Source organism: Carassius carassius, chromosome 4 (assembly GCF_963082965.1).
Source record: "Carassius carassius chromosome 4, fCarCar2.1, whole genome shotgun sequence".
In the NCBI taxonomy this organism is placed as follows: Eukaryota; Metazoa; Chordata; class Actinopteri; order Cypriniformes; family Cyprinidae; genus Carassius; species Carassius carassius.
In genome coordinates, this window is record NC_081758.1 from 2,426,823 (window position 1) to 2,454,751 (window position 27,929).

Sequence of the window (27,929 nt, forward strand, 5' to 3'; positions counted from 1 at the left end):
GAAGGGAACGCTTATTTCTGTCCCGCAACATACAAGACAACATCACATGTACATCGACATCACAGACCCAGCAGAAACCCTGAAACCCGGTGCTGTGCTTAGCTAAGGTTCCTCTGGCTCGGCTGCATCTTTTGCTGAGTTGGAGCTGTCCTCCGCAGCGACGGGGGCGTCTGAGGACCTGCTGGAGCTGGACGGTGCAGAGGTGAGTTTGGTGTGCGGTTCGTGGGGGTCAGCCGTCAGCTCTCGGGCTCGTCTGGAGCTCCAGCTGCTGCTCTGCTGCTCTTCAGTCTCAGGGCTGGAGTCACAGGAGTCGCTCTTCTTCAGCTCATCATCAGACGTGAAGTCCGAGCTGTCAGACGGACTCAGACCGGCTGCGCTGGACGCTGGCAGTTGGATCTAAGGTGATATTAAAGACACAATCACTTAATATAAATAAAGATGTGTTATTTTAGTATTATTTATAGTATTTACTCATATTTTGAATTAGCATTCATTTGGATATTTTCAGTTCAGTTTTCAGAACATTCATATGTAAAATAAAGTGACCATCAACTTAACCCTGTAAAGCATGACATATAAAATAATAGTCTTGAACATCTAATAAATGGAACAAATAATTGAAGATGAAATTTAGAACGAAAACAAATCTCAAAAAGATCATATCAGGCTTTTACGGCTCATATAGTATGATATAGAGAGAATATAGAGCTCAGATTGAGGAGGAAAAAACACATTCAGAGGCACAAACTTTGCTGCCGATGCTGATGTTTATATGGTGAGGTGATATTCAGAGTGCGTAAAATGATATAAATATAATTTGTCACTGTATCTCCCAATAACGTGTCTTACCTATATTTTTATTTTAAATGCAAAGCATATGCAATGCAATGCAATGATGATTGAAATATTAACAAAGAAACTTTCCTCATGTTCCTAAGTTGTGTATGTGTTCATCTTAAATTAACATTTACTAATAATAATAAAAAAGGTATTCTTGCATTTATGCGCTTCATCTTATTTGATCTGTCATTTACAATTTTTACAATTTCAACCTAATTTTTTATCTAATTTTTATATTTTATTTTAGCTGTATTTCAGTTTTACGAAAATACATTGAATAGTTTCAGTGAGAAGAGTTTTATGGTGCATGCTGGAGTTAAAAGCTAAAGAGATAGTGTACCTGGAATGGCTCGGTGACGCCCACAATGGAGCTCATATTGTTGCTGTAATAACCCAGTATGAAGTCCCCTGAATCCTTTGGCAATTCCTCCTCGGTAAAAATCACCTGGAGGGTCCAAATCAAAAACTCCTCATTAAAATTCACTAGGTGACTTACATACACAAGTCAAAGTCTTTCTAAGTGACTAAATGTATGAAGTGCCCTTACTTCGTGCTCCTGTCTCAGGAAATCAGACTCTTCCTGCTTGGCCCAAACGTAAGTCACATAGTCTTTATGATGTTTAAACCCAACCTGTGAAAATACATTTTTGTACAACTCCAGTGACACAAATTATATCTATATGTCTACATTTACCATCGTACTCTGACATTTAGATGCTCAGAACTGATGAGATGATTGAAATAACCTTGTAAAGTCCAATCCAGTCCCAAGAGCTTCGGGGAAAGTTGGGTGCCACCTTGAATTTGGCCACTGCATCTGATACCTCTCTCCATTCGTCCTCCACAGAGAGTGTTACCAAAGGCATGTCCGCCTTATATGGGAACTGCTAGGGCCATCACATTAAACACAAACCCACCATTAAAGTTACTCTCAATAAGTGCAAAAATCGATGAACCTACAGTCTGTGCAGCATGGCTTTAACTTCATTAGTTTACCTAAAAATGAAAGTTGTACTCACCCTCACACCATCCAAGATGTAGATGAGTTTGTCTCTACATCAGATTTGAAGAAATTACTCAGTGATGGATCCTCTGCAGTGAATGGGTGCCATCAGAATGAGAGCATCTAAATTGCCCGTAAGAGATCTTAATAAAGCTTGAATAATAACGCTTCCTCCAGTTAAAATTGGATTATTGTGATGCTTTTATCAGCTGTTTGGACTGACGGCACCCATTCACTTCCACTGCTGAGCAAGTGATGCAATGCTACATTTCTCCAAATCTGATGAAGAAACTAACTCATCTACATCTTGGATAGCTGAGGGCAAACTTCTTTCTCTCTTCTGACCACCGTAAACAATCTCTCGATATTTCAGATCACCCAAAAAAAGAACAAGTCATTTCAATCAGAAGCATGTTTGTGTGCTGACCTGCAGAGTGAACATAGAGGAGACGGGCTTGTGGTCACTGATGGTGTACTCCATGTGGCTGCGGTAAAAATGCTGCGACACACAGGTTCTGCTGCTTAGACCTGAGAAGGAGCTGCGCTTCGACACGCTGGTGCTGACCTGAACCATCGGCCTCAAACGCCAGAGTATGCGATCGGTCCACGCTGGCTTACGCTTCTTACCACTTAGAAAGACAAACTATCTCTTAAGTAACAATGCAACAATGGTAACACTTAAGGACCAATTCTCACTATTAACTAGTTGCTTATTAGCATGCATATTACTATCATACTGGCTCTTTGTTAGTACTTACAGTATAAAGGACTCTCTGATACTTTTTGTGATTAAATAAAAATAAGACTTGAATTTGATACATAGTATACAATATATTGCTTGACGTGAGTGCACTAAAGAATTAACCCTTTACAAGTCTTTAACTATGTTTAAGTCCAGCTGAAACTCTTTAGAAGCATGATTTGATTCAAATGAAAAATGCATGGATCTAACTGTATGAAATGTTCTTTCACCTGGTATCATACGTGTCTGTGCCCACATCAAACTTATACGTGGGAGGGAATTTAAGCGGCCCCTCGTGAAAGCCTTCGAGCACAGTCTCACTGTCTTTAGCTATATTCAGCTGCAGGAAAAAAGAGGAATAATCTACGTTTAGTGTCACTATACCAGCACAGGGAAATCTATATAGATTAAACAAACATATTTGCATATTGCATTGTGTTGGCCTAAACTAAAAGATAGCTGAATGCCTTGTACAAAACAGTTGCTCCTTCTTCAAAGGCATTTCCTATTTTTATAATATTGACATAATGAGAAAAAAATTATCTTGGACAGACTCACCTGGTCTTTTTCCCATAATGTGGACAGTTTGTTACTGTCAATGGCTGCTTTCACAACTTGCATGTCCAGGTCCTCGATTCGGAAGTTCAGGTCTCCAAACCAGAAAACCACACTGAAAACATTTATATTTACAGATTTCAATGTCAGTTTCCAGGTCATATGACCAAACAAATTCATGGATTGGTCATATGTGACGCTGGACCACAAAACTAGTCATGAGGGTCAATCTCTCGAAATTGAGATTTATGCATCTTCTCAAAGCTGAATAAATAATCTCTCCATTGATGTCTGGTTTGTTAGGAGGACAATATTTGTCTGAGATGCAACTATTTGAAAATCTGGAATCTGAGGGAGCAAAAAAATCTTTTAAACTTTTAAAGTTGTCCAAATTAAGTTCTTAGCAATGCATATTACTAATCAAAAATAAGGTTTTGATATATTTATGGTAAGAAATTTCAGCGAGGTGATTTTTGGCATAAAAGAAAAATCAATAATTTTGACTCATACAATGTATTTTTGGAAATATCTACAAATATACCCCAGAGACTCAAGACTGCTTTCGTGCTCCAGGGTCACATATAATCATAGCAAACTCTACTAACATAATCTCATGAGAAAACACAGAAGATCTTACAAATTGTCAATTTAAAATACATTTGTAAAATTGGATTTATGTAAAATTATAAATATAGACAGAACCGTCAGTAGAGCATGAGCCCATGGTACAATAACATATGAATGAGATGCAAATCCACAAAAAAGTAAAATTTCCAATGATGGTGTTTTGTAGTAAATTAATCCATAGTAAATTAATTTAATGACAAGAAAAGCATGAACTGAATTAGACATGGTTAGCTTTACCAAGGGTGTCCATATTTTTGGGCATGACTGTACGTGACCCTGGACCCCAAAACCAGTCATAAGGGTCAAACTGAGATTTATACAAATATAAAATATTTCCATTGATGTATGGTCTGTACTGTTGTCAGTGTTTCTTTGTATGAATATGGCTCTTATCACATGCTGTGTGTGATATCGGCTTTGGTATCAGAGCATTTAGCGAGTACGAGTACAGGAGCTCAGTATTGGCCCGATACCGATATCGTGCATCTCTAATTATTTAATATTATATTAAAAGCCAAGCAATGTAAATGGTTTCCAATTAGTCATTGTGTCCCTGCTAAGATGTAAAAACTAGAAATGTATGTGTATCTGTGAAAGCGGACCTCACAAGTGCTAAATGTTTAAACCAGAACCCCACAAGCGACTCAAAAACGCATATGAGAAAAATTTTAAGTGCGTAGATCCACTAGAAAGGGTGGACCCCACAATTTGGTGAGAGAGAGTGAGTGTGTGTGTGTGTGAGAGAGTGTGTGTGTGTGTGTGTGTGTGTGTGTGTGTGTGTGTGTGTGTGTGTGTGTGTGTGTGTGCGTGCGTGCGTGCGTGCGTGCGTGCGTGCGTGCGTGTGTCTCACTCGTGATCCAGGACACCCGTAGCAGCTTGTACTTCAAACTGCTGCTGCTGCAGGATGCTTTCGAAGTCCTCCATGCGCTGGTCTGAGTTCTCCATGTGTGCAGGCAGATGACAGTTCAAGAAACAGATCGAGTGGCCGAACACGTTCATGCGAGCACTGATGCCTCCTTTATTTCCCTGCAGAGATCACAGCATTTTACTCATGAAGTCCTGATCATCTCTAAACAGTTCTAAACTGTTTCTTGATAAGACTTTTTTTCCATGAAGCTAATAATAGTGAAGACATAATAATTACTTAAAATAATAAAATCAAATAAAAAATAAAACAACTTGGTAACACTTTATTTAAAGCCTTTAAATATAATACATTATAAAAGTAGTTTCAATGCATTCATTATGCCTTATAATGCACATTATAATGCATTGTATGATCTAATGATTTATAGTAACCACAGTTATAATGCCATATAATACTTATCTATTATTTGTTTTAAATTGCAATGAGGTTTTACAAACTGGTGATTTATAGTGAATGACAGTAACCACAAGTATAGAGAATCACATAAACTATGAACATACTCCATCACGTTTCACAACCACAAGTGTTCATAAGTTTTAAAACATTATCTTAAACCTAACGGATGTCCTTTTGTGTAATGTTTTTCTTTATTAGTGTGTTTGTGAAATTTCTATGATATTTTGCTATGTATTCAAACATTTTAATTTGTGTCTGAGTTCATTTACAGGAAAAGTTTAATAGAATTAAATAATACAGTTTCATTAAAACTGTATGCCGTATTGGCCCACTCGGACCTGGTTCCCCGAGCTAGTGCTCCTCATGACAGCCACTCCTTGGCCTATTCCTCTGAGGAAGGATCTACTGACTCAGACATGGGGCACCGTTTGGCACCCGCGTCCAGACCTTTGGAAACTCCATGTCTGGTCCCTGGATGGGACGCAGAGTTTCTAGGTTACCTACCCCAAGAAGTAGTGAACACCATCACTTCGGCAAGAGCACCATCTACGAGACACGCTTACGCCTTGAAGTGGAACTTGTTCGTCGAGTGGTGTTCTTCTCTCCGAGAAGACCCCCGAAAATGCCGATTGCGGTCGTGCTTTTTTTGCAGCAAGGGCTGGAGCGAAGGCTGTCTCCCTCCACTATCAAAGTCCAGGTTGCTGCTATTGCTGCGTACCATGACCCCGTGAATGGGAAGTCTTTGGGTAAGCATGACCTCATCGTCAGGTTCCTCAAAGGGGCCAGGAGGTTAAATCTTTCCCGGCCCCCCTCTATACCCTCTTGGGACCTGACTCTAGTGCTTAAATCGCTACAGCAGGGCTCATTCGGGCCTTTGCATTCAGTGGAGCTCAAGTTTCTTTCATTGAAAACTCTGCTCCTGCTTGCACTGGCCTCCATCAAGAGGGTAGGGGACCTGCATGCGTTTTCGGTTGACGATTCGTGCCTAGTTTGGGCCGGCTGACTCCCAGGTAATTCTGAGGCCCCGGCCTGGCTATGTGCCCAAGATTCACACTACACCCTTCAAAGACCAAGTGGTGAACCTGCAAGCACTGCCCCTGGAGGAGGCAGACCCAGCCCTGGCTTTGCTCTGTCCCGTCCGAGCATTGAGATGCTACGTAGACCGGACACAAAGCTTAAGGATCTCAGACCAGCTCTATGTCTGTTATGGAGGTCAGCAGAAGGGGAGAGCCGTCTCTAAGCAGAGGATGGCCCACTGGATTGTGGATGCCATTACCCTGGCTTATCAGGCTCAGGGTGTGCCCTGCCCGTTCTGGTTGCTCACTCAACTAGAAGTGTTGCATACTCCTGGGTGCTGGCTCATGGTACCTCGCTGAAATATATTTGTAGAGCTGCGGGCTGGGCGACCCCTAACACGTTCGTTAGGTTCTATAGCCTTCGTGTAGAGCCGGTATCCTCCTGTGTTCTCACCTCAAACAGGTAGTGGCACTGAGAGCCCCCGGTTAGTGTCGTCTTGCTTAAACTGCTCCAGAGTGTCCGTACTGTAGACTAGATCTGCAACTAACGATTATTTTTTCTGTCGACTAATCTAACGATTATTTTTCGATTAGTCAACTACTCTAACGATTATTTTTATTAAAATAAATTATTAATCTAATGTTCTTTTTTGATTAGCTAATTAATCCTTTGGATAACTTTACAAAAAAATATAAGTACAACTTCTAATATAATATTTCAACCTTTATTCATTTTTTTTCCCCAAAAACACTTCAATGTAGTTGAAGTTTTTACAGTATATAAAAATAAAGAGGCAATGAAAATTATTTTACTATGGTAAATATGAGTTAACGATAGCTTTTATAATTAAACCACAGTAGCCACAAATTTACAGTTGTCTGAGACGTCATGAAATGTTCTTTAATATCACAAACCATAAAATGTAGTCAGGGTTCTGCTATGGTTTATTTTCATAATAGGTAAACACAGGTTACAAGTTAACACGATCACATTTCCTTGATTAAACAGCTGCACGATGTGACGCAGAGAGTCCTGTCTTGAATCCAGAGATCTGGAGCTAATTCGGTGTAGATCGGTAGCTCGTTGGTTTGTGACTGTTGTCTTGCGGCGCACCATCTTTTAACGCATGTTCCAAACCCGCGCCAACACAGACTTACTTTATTTTATTTTTTTTGTTTATCCTACTTACTTCAGATCACTGGTAGGAGTGATCATACCAATAACTTTTAATCTTTACAAGAATATCAGAATCATTCAATGAGCAAGTCTGCGTTTATTAGACACTTAATAATATCACATCAGTTTGTGCTTTTAGAATCGCCGAATCTGCTAGTGATGTGTCGTTCTTGAACGATTCGTTCATTTTGAACAAATCTTTAATGTGACTCGGGAAGAACGAGTCGTCTCTGGGGATGATTCGTTCAGTCATGCATGCGCAATATTCTATAGGTTCTGTTCCGCTAGTAGTAATTCACCTGTGTCAGTCAATGCAGTCTTGAGCCGGAAAGAGAATTGATTAGTTCATAGTTCGGGTCAATCGGGTTTTTGACTCGTTCCTTATTCACGTGACAGACCCATACGCTAAACCCAATGCAGTCTGAGCCGGAAACAGAATTGATTAGTTCATAGTTCGGGTCAATCGTACATTCGTATAATAATTCTGCTTTAAATGTTGTCCATATGATGGCGAAATCACTTTGATGAAGAGATGTTTTTTCTGTGTTTTTTTTTTTTTTACAGTGGATTCTAATCTTCAAAAATGACCCTGTTGTATGATTTGTCTTTTGAGTTCACCCTTCAGATTAGACTATAGAACTGTAGTGTTACTTGTTTAGGATTCAAAATGTTATTTGCTTTTAATTTATGTCATTATGTCCTTTTTGAGCAATCTTCTTGTACATATATTAGACCAAAATGTCAAGTATGCCTAGGAAAAGCAATTATTATACCAGCAAGCTCAAAATTGGATTAAAAATGAACAAACTAGGCTATAAATACTTTGTATTGTAGGCTTGGATTATTATATTATTATTTAGCCTAGTGTTTTTTGACTCGTTCCTTAATCACGTGACAGACCCATACGCTAAACCCAATGCCGTCTGAGCCGGAAAGAGAATTGATTAGTTCATAGTTCGGGTCAATCGGGTTTTTGACTCGTTCCTTAATCACGTGACAGCCCCATACGTTAAACCCAATGCAATCTGAGCCGGAAAGAGAATTGATTAGTTTATCTCATGAGTCTTCGGGTCGGGTCATTCCTTAATCATGTGACTGACCCATTCACTAAAACCATAGACAGTAAAAGAATGCAGTTTTGAGCCGGAAAGAGAATTGATTAGTTCATCTTTCGGGTCTTCGGGTTGTTCGTTCTTTTGTTACGTGACGTGACAGCATTGGCTAGAGGAATTAGTTAATTTACAACCTTCCTTACAAATGGGTGCATAGTACTTATTTTATATATTTTTTTATAATAATTCTGCTTTAAATGTTGTCCATATGTGTCACGGCTTACGCTGCTGGAATGAACACGGAGCCGAGGGATAAACGAAACAAGGATTTATTAAATCAAACATAGGCAAGGTAAGTAGCAAATAACAGGTGGCAAGTGGCAAGTGGCAAGTAACAGGTAACAAGTGGACAAGTAGACAAGTTGACAAGTAACAAGTAGACGAGTCGACCCGACCAAACAGAACTGAAAGGACAAGGCTTTTGTACAAGGGATAATGGGGAAACACAGGTGGATGGCATGACTAAATTAACAGGGACATGGAACACATGCGGAAATGACTAGACACACCTGGGAACTAATCAAACCACACACGGAAGACAGAAACTGGGTCACAGGGGCAAAAACACACAAAATGAGTCCAGGTGTGTGACAGTACTCCCCCCTCCCGGTAGGTGCGTCCTCGCACCGTAGAAACAACAAAGGGAGGCGTGGGTGGGAACTTGGGAGGAGGTTCCGGTGGAGGACAGCCTCCCAGGAGGGGGCCAGCAGACAGGGACCACAGAGGAAGGAGCCAGGGAGGAGATGACGGAGGGAGGAGCCAGGGAGGAGACAGGAAGGATCTGAAGCAGGAGGTACCCAGCAGGACCCAGGCCACAGCCATAACGGCCCAAGGTGGGGCCGACGGTGGAAGGAGCCATGGAGGAGGAATGGTCACCGACTCCAGGGACTCGACCAACGGCAACGGAGCAAGTGGAGGAGGAGCCCGAGGCGGAGACGGAGAGCCGAAGAGCCAGGGTGACGGGGAGGAGCCGGAGGTCCTAGGTGGAACTGATGGCTCTGGTGACTGACGCGGCGATGTGGATCCGGAAGGCCGCGGTGAGCCCAGAGTGACCGAGGACTGAGGTGTAGCCGAGGGGATGAAGGAGCCTGACGGAGCCGGAGGGACGGAGGGATGAGGCGAAGCCGGAGGAGTGGAGTCCCGAGGCATAGGATGGACGACGCCAGACCAAGGCGGAGCCGGAGGGACGAGGGAGCCAGGCAGAGCCTGCGGACTGCCGGGCCACGGCGGAGAGGAAGGAGCTAGGAGCCATGGTGGAGCCGACGGGTCAATGGTCCGAGGCGGAGTCCAGGCCTCAGAGGCTGGAGGCGGAGGTGAGGGAGACGCCGACCAAGGCGTCGCTGGAGGATGGCGGTCCCGCTGAGCTCGCACCACAATGATGGTAGGCTGAGGGCGAGCAGAGGGGCAGCCATACGACAGCGGAGGAGGAGGCAGGAGTGGGTGGGAATTTTGGAGGAGCAGGCATTGGAGTAAGCTCTGGGGCTGGAGCCCTTCCTGGGCTTAACGGAGGATCAGGAGCCCGTCCTGGGCTTAACGGAGGATCAGGAGCCCGTCCTCGGCTTAACGGGGGATCAGGAGCCCGTCCTGGGCTTAAAGGAGGATCAGGAGCCCGTCCTGGGCTTAACAGAAGATCAGGAGCCCTTCCTGGGCTTAACGGAAGATCAGGAGCCCGTCCTGGGCTTAACGGGGGAACAGGAGCCCGTCCTGGGCTTAACGGGGAATCAGGAGCCCTTCCTGGGCTTAACAGAGGATCAGGAGCCCGTCCTGGGCTTACAGGAGGATCAGGAGCCCGTCCTGGGCTTAACGGAAGATCAGGAGCCCGTCCTGGGCTTAACGGAAGATCAGGAGCCCGTCCTGGGCTTAACAGAGGATCTGACATAGGTGAATAGGAAACCCCCTCATTTTGACCCATTTGGCGCTCCATATTTTGCTCCCTCGTGGTGGGCAGTGTCGCCGGCTCTCGCACCTGGTCTGACGGGTTGCTCTCTGGCTCTCCGTCATCGGTGGGCTCGGGCTTATGCCTCGTACCGTGGGGAGATTGTAGGCTGGGCTCTGGGTCCAGAGTGGACCTGGCGAGATCCTCCATTGGGCCGACCGTGAGAGGTGACCCATTTCTCACCAGATTCCACTCTATAAATGCGGCGAAATCCTCCCGAGGACCATCTTCGGGCGACAACGCTCTGCACCTGGAGTTCAGGCTGGCGTGATAAAAGGTGCAGAGCGCCTAGACACACCTGGGAACTAATCAAACCACACACGGAAGACAGAAACTGGGTCACAGGGGCAAAAACACACAAAATGAGTCCAGGTGTGTGACAATATGATGGCGAAATCACTTTGATGAAGAGATGCTTTTTCTGTGTTTTTTTTTTTTTTTTACAGTGGATTCTAATCTTCAAAAATGACCCTGTTGTATGATTTGTCTTTTGAGTTCACCCTTCAGATTAGACTATAGAACTGTAGTGTTACTTGTTTAGGATTCAAAATGTTATTTGCTTTTTATTTATGTCATTATGTCCTTTTTGAGCAATCTTCTTGTACATATATTAGACCAAAATGTCAAGTTTGCCTAGGAAAAGCAATTATTATACCAGCAAGCTCAAAATCGGATTAAAAATGAATAAACTAGGCTATAAATACTTTGTATTGTAGGCTTGGATTATTATATTATTATTTAGCCTAGTGTTTATTTACTGATAGACAGTCAAAAAGACAAATTAATCAATATTTTATTTATAACAGGGTTTTATTTATTTATAAAATAATAACACACCACAGATCCTGAAAAAACGTAACATAAACACAGTGACAGAAATGTCAGAAATAGCGTATGGGTCTGTCACGTGATTAAGGAATGACTCGACCCGAATGACTCATGAGATGAACTAATCAATTCTCTTTCCGGCACGAACTGCATGGTTCAGCCTATGGGTCTGTCACTTGATTAAGGAATGACTTGAACTCAGAGACTTGTCAGACAAGAGATGAGGTGAGCTAATCACAGAAGACCCAGGTAAAGAATTAATTAATCTTTTCTGTATTTTATAGCATTTTAGTTTTGTATTGTTTGTAGTGTGATCATCGTTTGCGTAAGTACTAGATGTGTTGGGGAAGTAACACGTAACATTTTAATTACATTTTGCTAAAATGAACGAAATGGCAATGGCATCCACTATCCAGTGGGCCAACCTCTGCTTGGAGACAGCCTTCCCCTTCTGCTGACCTCCAAAGCAGACCAGGAGCTGCTCAGAGCTTCTGAAGCTCTGGGTGCGGTCCACGTATATGCAAAGTGCTCTGACGTGACACAGCAATGCCAAGGCTGGATATGCCTCCTCCAGGGGCAGCGTTTGCAGGTTCACCACCTGGTCTCGGAAGGGAGTGGTGGGAACCTTGGGCACGTATCCCAGCCGGACAAAGTGAGAGTAGGCCGGCCCGAATACAAGGCACCCTTCACTTACCGAAAATGCTTGGAGGTCCCCGACCCTTTTGATGGAAGTGAGCGCGACCAGGAGCGCTGTCTTGAGAGACAGGAACTTAAGCTCAACTGAATCCAGCGGCTCAAAGGGACCCCTCTGAAGTCCTGCCAGGACAATAGAGAGGTCCCAGGAGGGAATCAGGGGTGTCCAAGGAGGATGTAACCTTCTGGCACCCCTCAGGAACCTAAAGATCAGGTCATGCCTCCCCAGGGACCGGCCGTCCACTGCATTGTGATGGAGTGCAATGACAGCCACATACACTTTCAGGGTGGAGGCTGAAAGCCCACGCTCCAACCTTTCTTGCAGGAAAGAAAGCACGACTCTGACCAGGCATCTCCGGGGGTCTTCTCGGTGAGAAGAACACCAATTCGTGAACAGACTCCACTTCAGAGCATAGGCCTGCTTCGTAGAGGGGTCTCTAGCCTGAGTGACAGTGTCTACCACCGCTGGGCAAGGATGCAAGGGAGCCCTTCCTGACCTTCGTGAAGACACGGGGGGACAGGGAGAGCCCGAAGGGGAGGACCTTATACTGCCATGCCTGACCCTGTGGCGAGGGAGGATCGAGGCATGAAAGTACGCGTCTTTCAGGTCGATCGCTGCAAACCAGTCCTGGGGCTGAAAGCATTAGAAAATGTGTTTCTGTGTCAACATCTTGAACGGGAGCTTGTGCAGGGACCAATTTAAGACTCCCAGATCCAGGATAGGTCGAAGGCCACCGATTTTCTTGGGTACGATGAAGTAAGGGCTGTAAAAGCCTGTCCTCATCTTGGCTGGAGGGACCGGCTCGATTGCATCCTTTACCAGCAGGACAGCAATCTCCTCGCGCAAGACAGAGGCGTCCCAGACTGCCACCGGAGTCTCAAGCATGCCATTGAACTTGGGAGGTCGCCGTGCGAACTGAATTGCCTGAAAAGCCTGTTGTTCTGTCAGGAGCTGCTGGGCACAGCCCCTGACAGCGTCGCCACACAGGACAGCCTGGGAGATGGGAGTGTCGAGAAAGCTTTGTCAACATCTCTCATACAGACCAGAACCAGAAACGGCACTACTGGACCATCAGAGTGGACATCGCCTTTCCCGAGGGACTGCATCGTGACTTCCGTCACCTGAAAGGGTGAGGTCAGTCGCCGTGCGCATGCCCCTGCATCAACCTCAGGTTGGTTCTACCCTCGTGCATTTGTTAAAGCCTTGGCTTGGTGAGTTTGAAGGATAGCCATGGCATGCAGGGCAGAGGCAGCTTGGCCTGCAGCACTGTAAGTTTTGGCAGCGAGAGCAGCCGACAGCTTACAGGCCTTGGGTGAGAGGCGCTGACTATTCCTCCCAGTGGCAGCGTTTTGCGGACACAAGTGCACCGCAATCGCACTCTCCTGCTGGTGAATGTCGGCGCACCCCTAGCTGCCCCGCCATTGAGGGTAGTGAGGAAGGAGGAACGAAATGAGCTGCTTCCGGCCGTAAAAAGGGGCCATCCACGACTATATCACTTCCCCATGCACATCCGGGAAGAAAGGAACCAGAGCAAAATGCAGTTGTGAGTCGCGCTCTACACCGAGAACCAATCGAACAGCCATGAGCACTCAGGGCTGGGCGGTGCATTCACCTCCATCCTGATGCTCACAGCACCCCGCCGAATCTTCATCCATAGAGGTCAATAGCCCATCCCCGATGCTGCAATCGACATCTGATCCCCGGCAGCAAACTGAATGACCCGTTGGGACTGCCATAAGACAGCCCAGCAAAATCACCCAGCAGCCGCACTGGACAAACACTGCGGAAGGCGGAAGAGGTCAGTGGGGCGTGGCCTGGCGGAGAAGCTCTCACTGTCACCTTCAAATCTCCCAGAGCACTAGCCGGCGGTCCTCTGCTTGTGGGAGAGAAACTGGAACGGGTAGTGACAGAGGGGTCTGCTCGTTTCCCTTTAAGAAAGGAGAGACGCGATCGCAGCGTTGCCATGGTCACACACGCAGTGCGTGCATGAACCATCCATGAACGCGCCTTCAGTGTGCTGAATGCCCAGACACGGAAGACAACGCTCGTGGCCATTGTCAGAGAACAGGAAACGACCGCATCCAGAAGGACACGGACGAAACGGCGTCTTTAAAAAGACGCGAATCGTGCGTGATTTGCTCTTTTAGGAAATCTGCTCTCTTAGTTGGAGCGCCCAGGGGAATCACTGAAAGGGACACCACTGTTTGCGCCATACCGCCAACCAGAACAGCTTCCCGATACAGCAGATGAATGGCTTTGTGGAGTATAAAAGCTTTCATACAACCGCTCGGCTCCGAAGCAAAAATCTAATGAGTAGATGCACCTGTCGCCCTATTTATACCCGTTGGCACGGGGAGTGGCTCAGGTAAGTTAAATCCACAAGCCAATTTTCATTGGCGTTTTCTCTTAAACTCAGAGATGATTGGCCTCCCAAGTGAGACCCCAAATGTCGTTCGACATAACTCGTAGTGACAGACAGATAGGGAACCCTCGTTCCCTGAAGGAGGGAATGGAGACGCTACTCCCCGTCGCCATGGTTGCTGTACCGCCGCTGAGCTGCCAGGTCTCCGGCTCGGCTCATCAGCGAAAACCTGGTATGCATTGCACCTGCTGCCTTCTTACACTCACGCAGTGATCAGCGGCAGCTGGATGCAATAATTGCATGCCAATGTGCATTGGCTCGTTTAGTTAACACTCGAAGTAGATTGGTCTATCGAAGTGATATCCCATTTTGCGTCGGTCACTGATGTGGTGTCTCCGTTACCTCCTTCACAGATGAGGGTTACTATACGTAACCGAGACGTTACTTATTAGATCATGCAATGCTTTATAAGGTGCATTACAAGGCAGTTTAAATGCATCTAAATACTTTTATAATACATTTTATATACAAAAAGGCTTCAGGTAAAGTGTTATTAATCAAATTATTATTTACCAGCTTTAAATATTAAGCAGTTTTCATCAGACCTTATAGAAGTTTAACACTATGAATTCAGATGAATGTGACATGGAGGTTACTTTATAACTTATTAATACACAGGGGGAAAACTATCTGGCTTCTGTATTTTAATCATTGACTTTGTTTTTAAATTTGACACTCTAATTCCAGTTGTGAGAGCGGAGTGTATCATTATATATTATATTAGGTGATCAGCGTGTTATTAATATTTCAGTAACGCACTGCATGAGATATTTGACAGAACCTCGTTAACAGCTTCCTGTAACCTTTCATATCTGCAGACGAGGACTCAATGCTCAGCATAAACTGGCAGACATATCAGCTGAGGAAGATTCTGATAGAGAACTGCACGTTTGCATCAGAAAGGGGAAGTGTGAGCTTGCACCTGGAAAAGCGGCCGTGGAGAGATAACGTACCCAGATCCCGCCGAGGCCGGTGCGAGTGGTCTGTGTCTGAATGCCTCTCAGGAACGGCAGGTGAAAGTACTTGGAGAAGACCAGCAGCAGCATTCCCTGCATTCTCTGAGAGGTGACCTACACACACAAACACACACACAGCAGATGAGAGGAATGGAAGTGAATTAGAAGAAATGGACATATTTCCTGCATCCAGATAATTTATTGTCTTAAAATGTCCTTAACCTATCGCTTGCTCTCAAATTCAGAGGAAGAAAGAAAACTAGAACCATTAGGGACTGTTTTTATTAATTGAAATAAAGCCGAAATAAAAGTATGAATATTAGAATAAAAACAAATTGAAAAATTGAAACGTTTTAAAACTGTTTAACTGAAATAAAACAAGTTTAAGCACTACACTTACTAAAAGTAAAACTAAAACAAAAAATAAAGCTAATAAATCAAAAAAGTAAAATAAACAAGCAGAAAAAAAGACCATAAAAATATTGATAATCAGAAGTTATTCTACAATCAGGTTATTATAAACTAAAACCATAAAAAAAACATTTCCATTACTTGATACAAAATAAATGTTATCTGAAATAAAATAAAATAAAATAAAATATAAAAAACTTAAATTACCGAGCCAACTTTTCTCATTGTTGCTTACTTTATCTTGAAGTGCTAAAATAACCCAAAATAAATAAACTGAAACTAGTAAATTAATTCATTAAAACCTATACACATACACTTAACTATATATACAACATAAAATAACAGGACAAACATTAACGAAAACTGTAATACAGTATCTGTAATTTCCAGTGTGATTAAACAGAAGTGATTTCAATTATCTCTCACACACACATACACACACACACACAACATATATATATATACAGACACACAGTTTGTATAGAAAAGAATCAGCCCCCTTTAAAAATAATCAAACATCCAAGTGAAAGATAAAACACACACGTTTTGTTGAACCAACCTTTGCTTTAATTCCAGCTTTAGTCTTCTGGGATTCGTCTCTAACTTTGACCATCTTCTTATATTTTCTATACACACTAAATACTGCATGCAACATGATGTGTAGTATGCCATGCTGTGTTTATATGGGATTATTTTTCCACAAAGAAAAAAAAGCTGGATAAAATGATGTCGGAGTCTCGAAACATGAGCCGCATGACAGAGACAAATACCAGCAAAGAGATTTTCATCCGCAGCCACTATTACATAATGTCCCCTGGGGCTCTAATGACAACATCATGGATGTGTGTGTGTGTGTGTGTGTGTGTGTGTGTGTGTGTGTGTGTGTGTGTGTGTGTGTGTGTTTAAAGGGAACATTACTGACCAGTACATATCCAAAGGGGCTGAGAGCATCCATGCAGACCTCGCTCCACTGGTCAGTGAAAAGAACATCTTTCAGTCTTTTGTTGATCATAGAGTTCACTTCCTGTAAGCTGAGAGCGGGAACAAGAAAACACAGACAGGAGATGAAGCTGACATTCAAGGACTGAACATCTCAGAAAGGAGAGGTAGAACAGAGCTCGAGGCAGAGGCTAGATGTTTCAGTGTCTCTACTGTGCTTATGTAGGTCATGTGCTACATTATGACCTTCACATTACAGTGTTATAACACACTAACCTCGTCTCTTCTGATCAACTCTTGCTGTACACACAACCATGGCTTTGCTCAAGGCTGTGGATCTGAGATTCAGCTGATTCAGTTATTAGCAGGACACTGGACAAAGTTCATGAAGTCGCATGCAGCTGATATGTTGCTGTTATTAAAATTAAACTATTGTGCTTTTCTAAAATGAATCATGCAATTTCAATCCATTACATGAAGTATTCTCAGTAACATTTTGTCTCTTTTTAAAGAAATTATTACTTTAATTTAGCAAGGATGCATTCAACTGATCAAAAGTGACATTAAACTATTTTATAATATTACAAAAGATTTCTATTACACATAAATACTGTTCCCTTTCAAGGGAACTTCAAACTGCATCCTCTCAGGGGCACTATGGGGAACACCTCGTCGTCACCCATGTCTGAAGCATACATTGAAAAAAAACACCAATTTCTTGGCCGTCTACAGCCTCTGACGTCACTACCGGCGCAACTATAAACAGGCAACGGGAGAACACGTCATTCTCTTCTTCGTCTTCACTGACTGTTCTGTTTGAAGCGTGCAGGTTTTTTCTCTCTCGTTCGTCTCTCTTCCGGAAAAAAAAGGGGGAAAAAAGGCAGCCATATCCATACTTTCTGATACTGAGGTTAGTGCTCTGCTGGGTTTTTACCCAGGAAAAGCAGGAGATATTTAAGGATGGTGAAGAAGAATTTCTTTCTGTGGGGGAGACATCCTCTCTTAAGCTCCTTCTTTGCCATCTAAGCCCCTTCAGAAATTCATCTGGCTTAAATGGCAAGGCATATGCAGTAGCAGGTCAGGCTGTGGCTTTGTTACCAAGTATGCTACCAAGTAGGCCGCCACCGCCATGGGAGAGACATCTGTGGATGAACCAGGCAGACATCGGGAAGAAAAAGAAAAGGCTTTCTTCTCAATACTCAGGTTTTGCCTTCCAAACTTATCGGTATTTCCGTTGAGACGGTGATCGAGAAGTTCAGGGAGACGAAGACGCGTTCTGCTGCTTTCAGATCCTTCGTTCCACGAAGGTCCAGGTCAGAGCCAGAACAACATAGGGGTCCTGGCCTTTCTCGATCTGAGGATCGAAGACGGGCACAGAAGGCTAGTATCGCAACTCGCGCTCCTCCCCCACCTGCGGGTAGGGGTTAGAGGAATCATGGGTCACGAGGAGGTAAGCAGAACGTAAGGGATGTGATCCAGACGAGGCAGCGTTCTCGTCTGAATCAGAGTGATACCGAGGAATCTACTCTGCTTAACTTCTGCTTTTATCACCCCCTTCCTAATTCCCCTGTAACCACCAGCTCTCTACCTGATCGAGGTTAGGTGGAAACCTCTTGCATAACAGTGCTGGACCTATAATGTTTTTGGCTGGTTTTATGTTCATAGCAACCACCTGACTGATGGACCAGACTAAAAGGAGGTGCCCCTTGAGCAGGGCTCCAGCGCCGGAGGGTGGGTGAGTATGTAACCCTCTCTATATATACTTATGTGTATTAAATTGCTGGTGGTTATGTGTCTACTAATAAACTCTGTGAGTTTCCTTTGCAGTTCTCAATTACAGTGTTTACTAAACACTCGCCAGCACCAGCCATCCAGCTTCATGTTTTGGTACTAGGCGATTGAAATCACAGGTTTCTGCGGAAGCCTCCTTGATCATCAGGCCTGGCACAGCACTGCAGGGAATTTCATGGATGTCTGGCCAGGTCACCCCGAGGGGTCTCCTGGCCGCTTATTGGTGCTCTTGCATCTAGCGGGAAGTGGAGTTGGCAGTTACAGAAGTCTTCTTGTATATGCTGCCTCAGGTGATGCTCCCCTCGCCCGAGGTTTGTAAAATTGAGCTTGCCTCTCCCGTGCGATTCAGCGCCTCTGCGATGCTTAGGAACCTTTAAGTATACACGCTAAGCTTTGTGTACTTTCTCAAAACCACATGGTGGTCAGTGTGCACGTGAACACTTTGCACACTTTCTAAAATCCACGTAAGTGGTAAGTGTGCACTCAAAACTCTGTGCACTTTCTGAAATCCTGTACAGTAAGGGTTATGCGCTCCACCTCGTTCCCTTTCTTGAGATGATTAGACCTTGGTTCCTTGGGCTCCATTCAGCCAGTGTGTATTTATTTATACACTTCAAGCATCGCTTCCCTCAACATTAGGGGCTGTTTGGGTGATCCTTGTGGTAGTTTAGCAGCGCTCCCCTTTTTCCAAAAAGGGTCGCCTATGAGCGCTCTACTCTGAGCTCGGAGTTCTCCTCTCATATGAGACGGAGTTCTCTGTTTTTTCCCCAGAGCACTCCAGTATTGTTTCCATAGATCGAGTTGATGACCCTCAATCATACTGTTTTGAGATGCAACATTCCATCTATGAGCTGCTCTACCAGAGTGCCACGAGAGCCCCTCCTTTGAACAGTATTTGAAAATCCATGCTATGGTAAGTGTGCACGTGAAGTGTTTGCACACTTTCTGAAATCCACACTGTGGTAAGTTTGCACGCTAGTATTCTGCGTTCTTTCTAAAATCCTATATGGTGAGGGCTTCGCGCGGTTGCTCCATGGCCTTTCTTGAGTTGGTAAAAGCCCCGTTCATCTTGGGCGCCACTCCACCTATGTATCCTCAGATACCTATCTAAACAGGGTGTTGCTACTAGAGAACGGTTAAGACAGCTCTTTCAGCAAGCTTATGCTTAAGCTAGTGGTAGCCCCTGTGTGACCGGCAAGACTTGGTAGAAAATGCTAGGTTCTTAGCCGTATCCCTTTAAAGGAATCTTCCTGATTCCAAGCCTTCAGCTCTACCCCGGGCCAAGGCCCTAAAAATTAAGTTGGGTATGTAGCTTAGGCCTTTGGCCGTAAGGGGTACTGTCACAGACAGCCGTCTAAACATCCCAGGGGCAACTCCTGTGGAAATGGTAGAGTTGGTACTTAGTGCTCGCCATGATTCTGGCCTGCACTCCCCTCAGCATGGCAGCGTGGGTATACGGTTCCCCATAGCGCCCCTAGAGGACACAGTTCGAAGTTCCCTTGAAAGGGAACGTCTCAGGTTACGAATGTAACCATGGTTCCCTGAGTAGGGAACGAGACACTGTGTCCTCTAGCTCCTTGCCATGCTTTGGACGCAAGTTTCAGACGAAGAAGAGAATGACGTGTTCTCCCGGTGCCTGTTTATAGTCATGCCGGTAGTGACGTCAGAGGCTGTAGCCAGCCAACAAGATGGTGTTTTTTCAATGTATGCTTCAGACACGGGTCACAACGAGGTGTTCCGATAGCGTCCCCTAGAGGATGCAGTGTCTCGTTCCCTACTCAAGGAACCGTGGTTACATATGTAACCTGAGAAGGTTTTTTTTTTTTTTTTTTTTTTTTTACATTCGTTTAAGAATCGTTTAACAGAGCTGTAAATTAGCATATTATAATGATTTCTGATGGATCATGTGACACTGAAGACTGGAGTAATGATGCTGTAAATTCAGTTTAGTAAATACTAAATAAAAAAAACATTTACAATATATTAACCTACAAAAATGCTACTTTAACATGGTTACAAGTACACTGATCTCGCCAAGCTCAAGAAAATCACAGAGATTCTTGGTATTTTAAAAATAAATACTAACATGTTGTGTGGTGCACTGAAATTATTAATTAAGGCCATTACTGTCCAGTTAAACACTGAACTTCAACCCTGTGACATCCAACCAAAAACCATTAGTAACAGGATTGAATGAAAACCATAACTTTTGACTACTACTACGAATACTAGAGGAGTGTAACGCCTTATGGTGGCAAAGAAAAAATATAATTTCTTAAAAATTCTACAGTAACCTTGAACATAACTCAACAGAAATGCATCAGTAATCACTTTTCATGCTGAGCACCTTTCATTTAGAAAAGCGAAGGCTCTCAATGGAAATCTCACCCTATAATATACATGTCTGTGTTCCCATCGCCAACATTGAGCCCCAGTAATGAAGTGATGTCTTCAGGAGGCATGGCTGAGCCCACGTTCCACGAGATAATGTGCACTCTGTTGGCAGAATGAGACATTAGACAACAGCGGTTCTGAGTCTCTGCTGTTGGTTATTAGAAGGCACAGTATCCAGCAGATTTAGTATGCAACTGTACCAAGGCAAATGTGAGTGTTTTCTCTTGTAAATGTTGGATATCTTTTAATTGGGACACTGAAAGAATGAAGCTGTGACTGTTGACGCTGACAGATTGTGGGTTTGGCCTAGAATTCATCCGTTCAATTAACAAACAGCATGAAAGATGGTATGCAAACAAGTAGCCTTGCGGCATATTAGTGAATAAACAAGGTAAAGAAATGAAAAGGGAGTGAGAACATCATCAGGGCATTTACACACAACACTGCACAGTCACGAAAAGCAACCTAGTTTTGTCGTGTCACATCACATCACTTCGCAGTTAAATATATTAGCAAATCATCTCACTGAAAACCCAAACAATGTTAGCAATATATAAATATTCAGTATATTTTTCAATAATTGCACCATCATTTCTCTACTATTTAAACTCTTCTTTTTTTTCAAAGAGAATAGTTTACCCCCCAAAAAGGATTTCCTAATCCTCAAGTCATCCAAGATGTAGAGGAGTTTGTTTACTTCCCCAGATTTGTAGAAATGTAGCATTGCATCAGTGGCTCATCAATGGATGCTCTGCAGTGAATGGGTGTCATCAGAATGAGAGTCTAAACAGCTGATAAAAACATCACAATAATCCACAGCACTCCAGTCCATCAGTTAATGTCTTGAGATGACAAAATCTGCATGTTTGTAAGAAACAAATCCATCATTAAGACGTTTCTAACTTTAAACTGTTATTTAAACTGAGTCCTGAATCCAATTTTTTCTTTTAAATTTACTTTACATGACATTTACTTATGGGCTGGAGTGGTGTGAATTAAATTGATGTTTTTATCATCTGTTTGGACTCTCATTCTGACGGCACCCATTCACTGCAGAGCATCCATTGATGAGACACTGATGCAATGCTACATTTCTACAAATCTGATGAAGAAACAAACTCATCCTGATCTTGAATAGCCTGAGGGTGAGCACATTTTCAGCAGACTTTAATTTTTGGGTGAATTATTACTTTCATCTCTTTATATTCCTAAATATCTCAAAAGGTTAATAAGTGCGTGAGGGTGTGTATGTGCTTCAGATCTAATCTTGCCTTGATCTCTCACTTCACTGAGGTAAGTTAAAATGATGTGTACTATTACTGAAATAGTGTTTTATATAGACTATTATATAAAGAAATTGACTATGCACTAACTGCATGATGTTCAACATTGTTAAATATCTTTAATGTTGGTGCAGAATTCATTCAACCATTTTTATTGTGTTGCATATGATTTTAAAAGTCTGAAATAGGAGAAGCAACACACACACACACACACACACACTTACACAAGCAAGTCTTGTTTATAAGCTGATGGAGAAAAGCACTTATCTTTGCACCATCTCAAATGTATTTCAAATTTGATTAAGCTCACTGGACTGCTGCAGGTTAATGGAGAAAAACACTGGTCAACAGTCTGGGGTCAATTTGTTTTTTGTTTTTTATATAATTCACTTATAATGTCACAAAAGATTTCCATTCCAATGTGTTCTATTAATCAAAGAATCCTGAAAAAATGTATCACCGTTTGCACAAAAATATTAAACTGTTTTCAGGACTGATAAACATAATAATATATTATATTTATTTATTATATTTAATTATATTGATCAATAGTGACATTCAATTTTTTTATAATATTATAGAAGATTTCTATTACACATAAATACAGTTTTTTCTTTACATTCATCAAAGAATCATTTAACAGAGCAGTAAATCATCATATTATTCTGATTTCTGAAGATCATGTGACACTGAAGACTGGAGTAATGATGATGAAAATACAGCGGAGCATCACAAGAATAAATTACATTTGACACTATATTAAAACAGAAAACAGTCATTTGAAATGTCAATAATATTTTACAATATTACTTTTTTAACTGTTTCTGATCAAATAAATGCATAAAAACATTGACAAATCTTACCAACCCCAAACACTCGAACAGTAGTGTGTATTTTATTCATTCAGGGTCCACATTTGGAAAAGAAAATATTCATTTAAGCAAATTCAAAATTCAACATAATTCATGTTAATGTCAAAAATGTAATTTATTGTTTTAAAAAGTACAAATTGCTTTTTAATGATGTTTTTTTTTTTTTGGAATAACTACACTACCCATAATCCTACACAGAGCTCCACCAATCACAGCACCAGTCTGCTGTTGTTACCATGGCAACTGAATTTGTTCCACGGAATCTCAAACTGCTTTTAAATAGTTTCAAATATATCGGTTTTATCTGTGATAAAACTCTAACAAAAACTCAATAAATGTTTAGTAAAATATTTGGTCACACTTTAGAATAGGGAACACATGTTGACTATTAACTAAGAGTTTTCCCTGAACAAACTCCTAATTTGCTGCTTAGTAATAGTTAGTACGGTCATGCAGAATAAGACTTTAATATGTGCTTTAATCAGCCAACATTCTAGAATATGCATGTTGATAAGCAACTAATTAACAGCAAGAATTGGTCCTTAAAATAAAGTGTTACCTAATATTGATTAGTGATGCAAATTAGTGATGTATTCAACTCAAAACAAGCTGAAAAAACTCCTATAATAGTATTGATCTTAGAAGTAAAGTAGTTCATAAAGTCATTAATGCTGTTTAACTGAAAAACTTAGGTTTTTTTTATAGTGTTAAGCCTCAAATGCCAACAATACATCGAATTGGTTTCTTTAAATTATAAAAAGAAAAAGTAAAAAACATGAATGGTATTATAAAACTAAAATAAAAACAATGGAAAACCCCTTAAGATAACACGTACAAAGAAACAAAAGCATCTTAAGCACACAGAATAACTTGAACGATTAACATCCATAATTGTGCAGCATTTTCAAAGTAATATTTCCACTCTTGGCCAGAAACTGCACTTGCCATATGAAACTGAAACCACAATACAACACAAAGTTAAAACGGTACCTGAAATCCTCCAGCAGCTGCGTCTGAGTGTCGGCGGTCCCAGCGACAGACAGGGCTCTCTGCGGCTGCAGGGGGGCATCAGACAGTGGGGGTCTGTAAGACGGGGTCTGAGGAAGAGAGGCGGCCCTCATTGCAATGTGGCTCCGGGACACGGCGGCGTGTCCTAAAAGCTTGTGTTCAGGTCCATGATCAACACTGAGCTCTGACGGCTGACTGGAGCTGCTCAACTGCTGCGCTTCAGGACACTCTGGAGGTTTGAGCTCCGATACGTCAAAAGATCCTTCCACTCGTGGGCTCCTCTGGGGCCGGCGTGGCCTGGCTGGAGCTGGAGAAGATGTGGAGGATGGATCTGCTGGTCCTTCTGGTTGTGCAGATGATGCCAGATCTTTAGTCTGGCACTGGCTTTGAATCTGCTGCTCTGGATCCATCCTTATCTAGCAAAAAGTAGCACACCGGTCGATGAATCAGCGTGTGCTTTTTGACCTTGTTTAACTTGATAACTTCTCCTCACAGTGAGGCATTTAAAAACGAAAGGGGCATGTCAAAAATAAAGGCTGCCTGCTCCCTTCATTTCCATATGCAAAATCTGAATGATTTGAATGAAATTATGTAAACAGCAACACCTTGTTAAAAAAAGCGCACTTTAGCAAACATTTCAAAAGAGTAGAGAAATAATACCGTGTACAAACTGAATGTAATGTTTCCAGACATTTAATTGCATGCTAATTACAATGAAATTAAAATGCACTGTATTACAGTTATAAATTACATTTATATGATATGCATTTAGTGTCACGATCGGTGTTACAAAGAACCACGGGAGAGGGAACCAATTGCAGGTAAGTCTTTTATTAAAGGGTAATCCAAATAGAGTAAACAGTCCAGGCAGGGGTCGAGACCAAAACATCAATCCAAACATAAACAAGACACGAACACAAGGCAAGGACAAAAGCTGCCGGACATGAATTAAACATTCAACAAGGACTCCGTGACACATACACAGACAGACCGGGTATAAATACACAGAAGGTGAATGAGGGAACTGGAGACAGGTGGGGAATAATCAATTAACTCAAACAAGGAGGAAGGTGACCAAATAAGGGAATAGACAGTTAATAAGGTGACAGACACCGTGGGAAAGGGGGACATCTAGGGGAAACCCAGGGACACAACCCAGACACTGTGACATTTAGCTGCAGTCAAAGTCCACATGCAATTTTGTTCTTATTTTTGTCTTTGAAATAAGCTTATAGTGTGCACATAATACCAAACAAAAAAAAAGCGCTCAGTAAATAAGTTTAGACTACTTGATTTAAATTGGTTGCAATTTAGTACATTAAAAATATATAAATTTTAAATGCAATATCAAATACCAATCAAAATAAGTATACTTTATTAAAACACAACAAAGATTATTTAAACATGATGATTTAAATTGTTCTTCAAAACTTTTCATTTGACATTAATACAAAAAAAGTACATTTTAAAAATCATAGGAGTGTTTAAATGGTCTTTTATTTCATGCAGTCTTTTTTGTGCTCATTTAATACAATTAAAAGCACTTCTTTACATTGCATAGCTTTATTTTATATATCTGAAATCCTTTTGTTTAATTTTTGTCCATTAAAACAGGAACAGGAAGCAAACCCACAAGAGCAGTGTGGGTTGTAATAATAATAACACGGAGTTGTGTAATTTTAGAATGTTCTTTGAAGACGTCTTCAACAGAAATACTGTGCACAATATTAGAATGAAGGTTTTTTTGGTTTGAAGGATTTTTCTGTTCAGCACTGCTGTGCCAAAAAAACACATTTTTTAATAATTGCAGTAAAGTATTCAGTATGTGATTACATTACAAACAATGTAGACTAAACACTCGGTTAATATTTGTTCAGTTGGATGAATTGTTAAACGTATACTGAAGTTCTTCCAAGGTGATGGGTTTCATCTCTAGCTTCAGGGAAGTCTATTCTAGTTTGAAATGACTCTGTCTGAAATGACAGCTGACAGGCTGGACAAAAAAACTAGACTAGACACAGACACAGCTGTGAAAGGTCCCTCCCCGCAGGAGACACTGCTTATAGTTCGTCATTCATTTCGAAACGCTCCATGATACACCAAATGCCCAAAATTACGAAATGCATACAGTTAACATTCGGGGAAGTGACTGCAGTGTGCTAAACACCATGAAAAACACCTCTGTATGATTATCAGCATGATCAAAACCTGAAAGAACCTGTTCAAATGTGAGCGTCAAATACCATCTATCAGGCTTTTGAGGAAGATGTATTTCTTCTTTCAGTCATCGCTGTATTGTATTGCATTGTATCACAAAGCTGAGGATTTAAATGTAATCTTCTTAAGAAAAGAAATGGAGGGACAACTAATATATTTTATGCATTTTGTGTAAGAAGTCTGTTATGAAGATCTCATTGATTTACATTACTATCAGAACTTCATTGTACTTCTTGGTCATAACCACAAATGCAACATTTTGCTCAGTTTTGGCCTCTGAAGAAAACTGTGGTGTTTTATAGAAGCCATATATGCCTGATGTATCAAATAGTCTGTTCTATTAATAAAATAAAATAAAATCATACTTTTATTTCATATGGCAGGCTTTACAGGGTTAAAATCACTAAAACCCCACACTACTCTCAACAACACAAACACAATTATCCAAGCCCATTAGTCTGATCCTATATGTGTACTGAGGGTGTGTGACGATGAAAAAACAACACTTAAGCCGACTAAATGCAAGAATATTGAGACAACACCCAGATTTTCAAATATTTTGTTTCTGCACAGTCGACATGCTCTTCATCTCGCTGTGCTCTGTTTTTTTCTGTATTGACAAGACTGTAACAGTCAAGCACACGTCTGGATGTATTTGCTTATCAGTGTGGAAAAATGCTAAACATGTGATCAGCAGGAAAAGAAAAGAGACAAAAATATAGACTCCACCTAGCAATGACCCTGAATGCAATGAGTCATTGTGTATGTATTTGAATATGCATATATACACACACACATAGACCCACCTGAATGGATGCATGCAAAATTCCAACAGTGAATCATTGTGTATGCATTTGAATAGATTTATTAACTACACATGGTGCATTGTTGTTTTATTAGTGGTTGTATATAAGCAGTGTAAATATTGCAATACTTTTGAATCATGGTTACACACCTGAGGCTGGAGACTGAGAAAATGCTGAAGGTGACCTTACAGTAATGTGCATTATGACCTGCTTCTGTGTCTGTGTGTGTTTCAACAGAGGACGGACGAAGAAGCTTTGGAATCTTTCGATATTTGATTGTGCAAATTAAACTGCAAGGTTGTTTGCGATGGCTGTTCAACCTCTGAATAATGCCACTATCACACAAATGCACATGCACGTCTCTCTTTCAAATGCACACTAACACACAGATTCCAAACATTTATACTTATATAAAAACATATTGTAAAAATGAATAAAAACCTGGCAGAAAAAACAACAACACGTAAACAATTCAGTTTAACACCACTGAAGCAATGACAGAGACACATTGTAATAATAATAAGATTACATATACTATTAAATTATGTACAATTTATAAATCATATCATGTTTGAGCAATCACTACACGTTTGCTTTATTATATATTACAGTAAGTCATTGCAGTGTGTGCATCAGTCTATTTCTTACCCAATTTCCTCTATCAAGACAGACTGAAGAGAGCTGCTGGTATGTAGTCAGGAAACCAGACTTACTGACAAATATTTTCGTGTTCAGACAGCTTCGCAGACATCAAAAGAAGCGCATCATTATGCGACGATATTGTCCGAGCTGATAAACGTGAACGCGCGTTCACCCAATCCACTGTGTGTCTTCCGGTGACATTAACGGCGAAGGACCTTGAGCTTTAGTGAGAGGAGGAAATGGGTCGCTGGGGGCAGATGCATGTCATCTTCGGATGCTCTTCGACGTGAACTGGTTTGAGCGTGCTGTCCTCCAGAGCTGCTGCTCGCTACAT

At 41.9% G+C, this 27,929-nt stretch overlaps 1 protein-coding gene across 1 annotated transcript; it reads right to left on the minus strand.

The window, feature by feature from the left end:
* Positions 1 to 93: 93 nt before the first annotated feature.
* On the minus strand, positions 94 to 27,929 carry LOC132132486 (inositol polyphosphate 5-phosphatase K-like). The gene is made up of 13 exons (XM_059544883.1): positions 27,602 to 27,929; positions 23,913 to 24,346; positions 20,762 to 20,869; positions 16,566 to 16,674; positions 15,230 to 15,346; positions 4,618 to 4,793; positions 3,144 to 3,255; positions 2,816 to 2,925; positions 2,271 to 2,472; positions 1,587 to 1,724; positions 1,388 to 1,471; positions 1,181 to 1,285; positions 94 to 396 (listed from the first exon to the last, which is right to left on the minus strand). The coding sequence occupies exons 2-13, from the start codon at positions 24,338 to 24,340 to the stop codon at positions 103 to 105; spliced, it is 1,983 nt and encodes a 660-aa protein (XP_059400866.1). The 5' UTR covers positions 24,341 to 24,346; positions 27,602 to 27,929; the 3' UTR covers positions 94 to 102.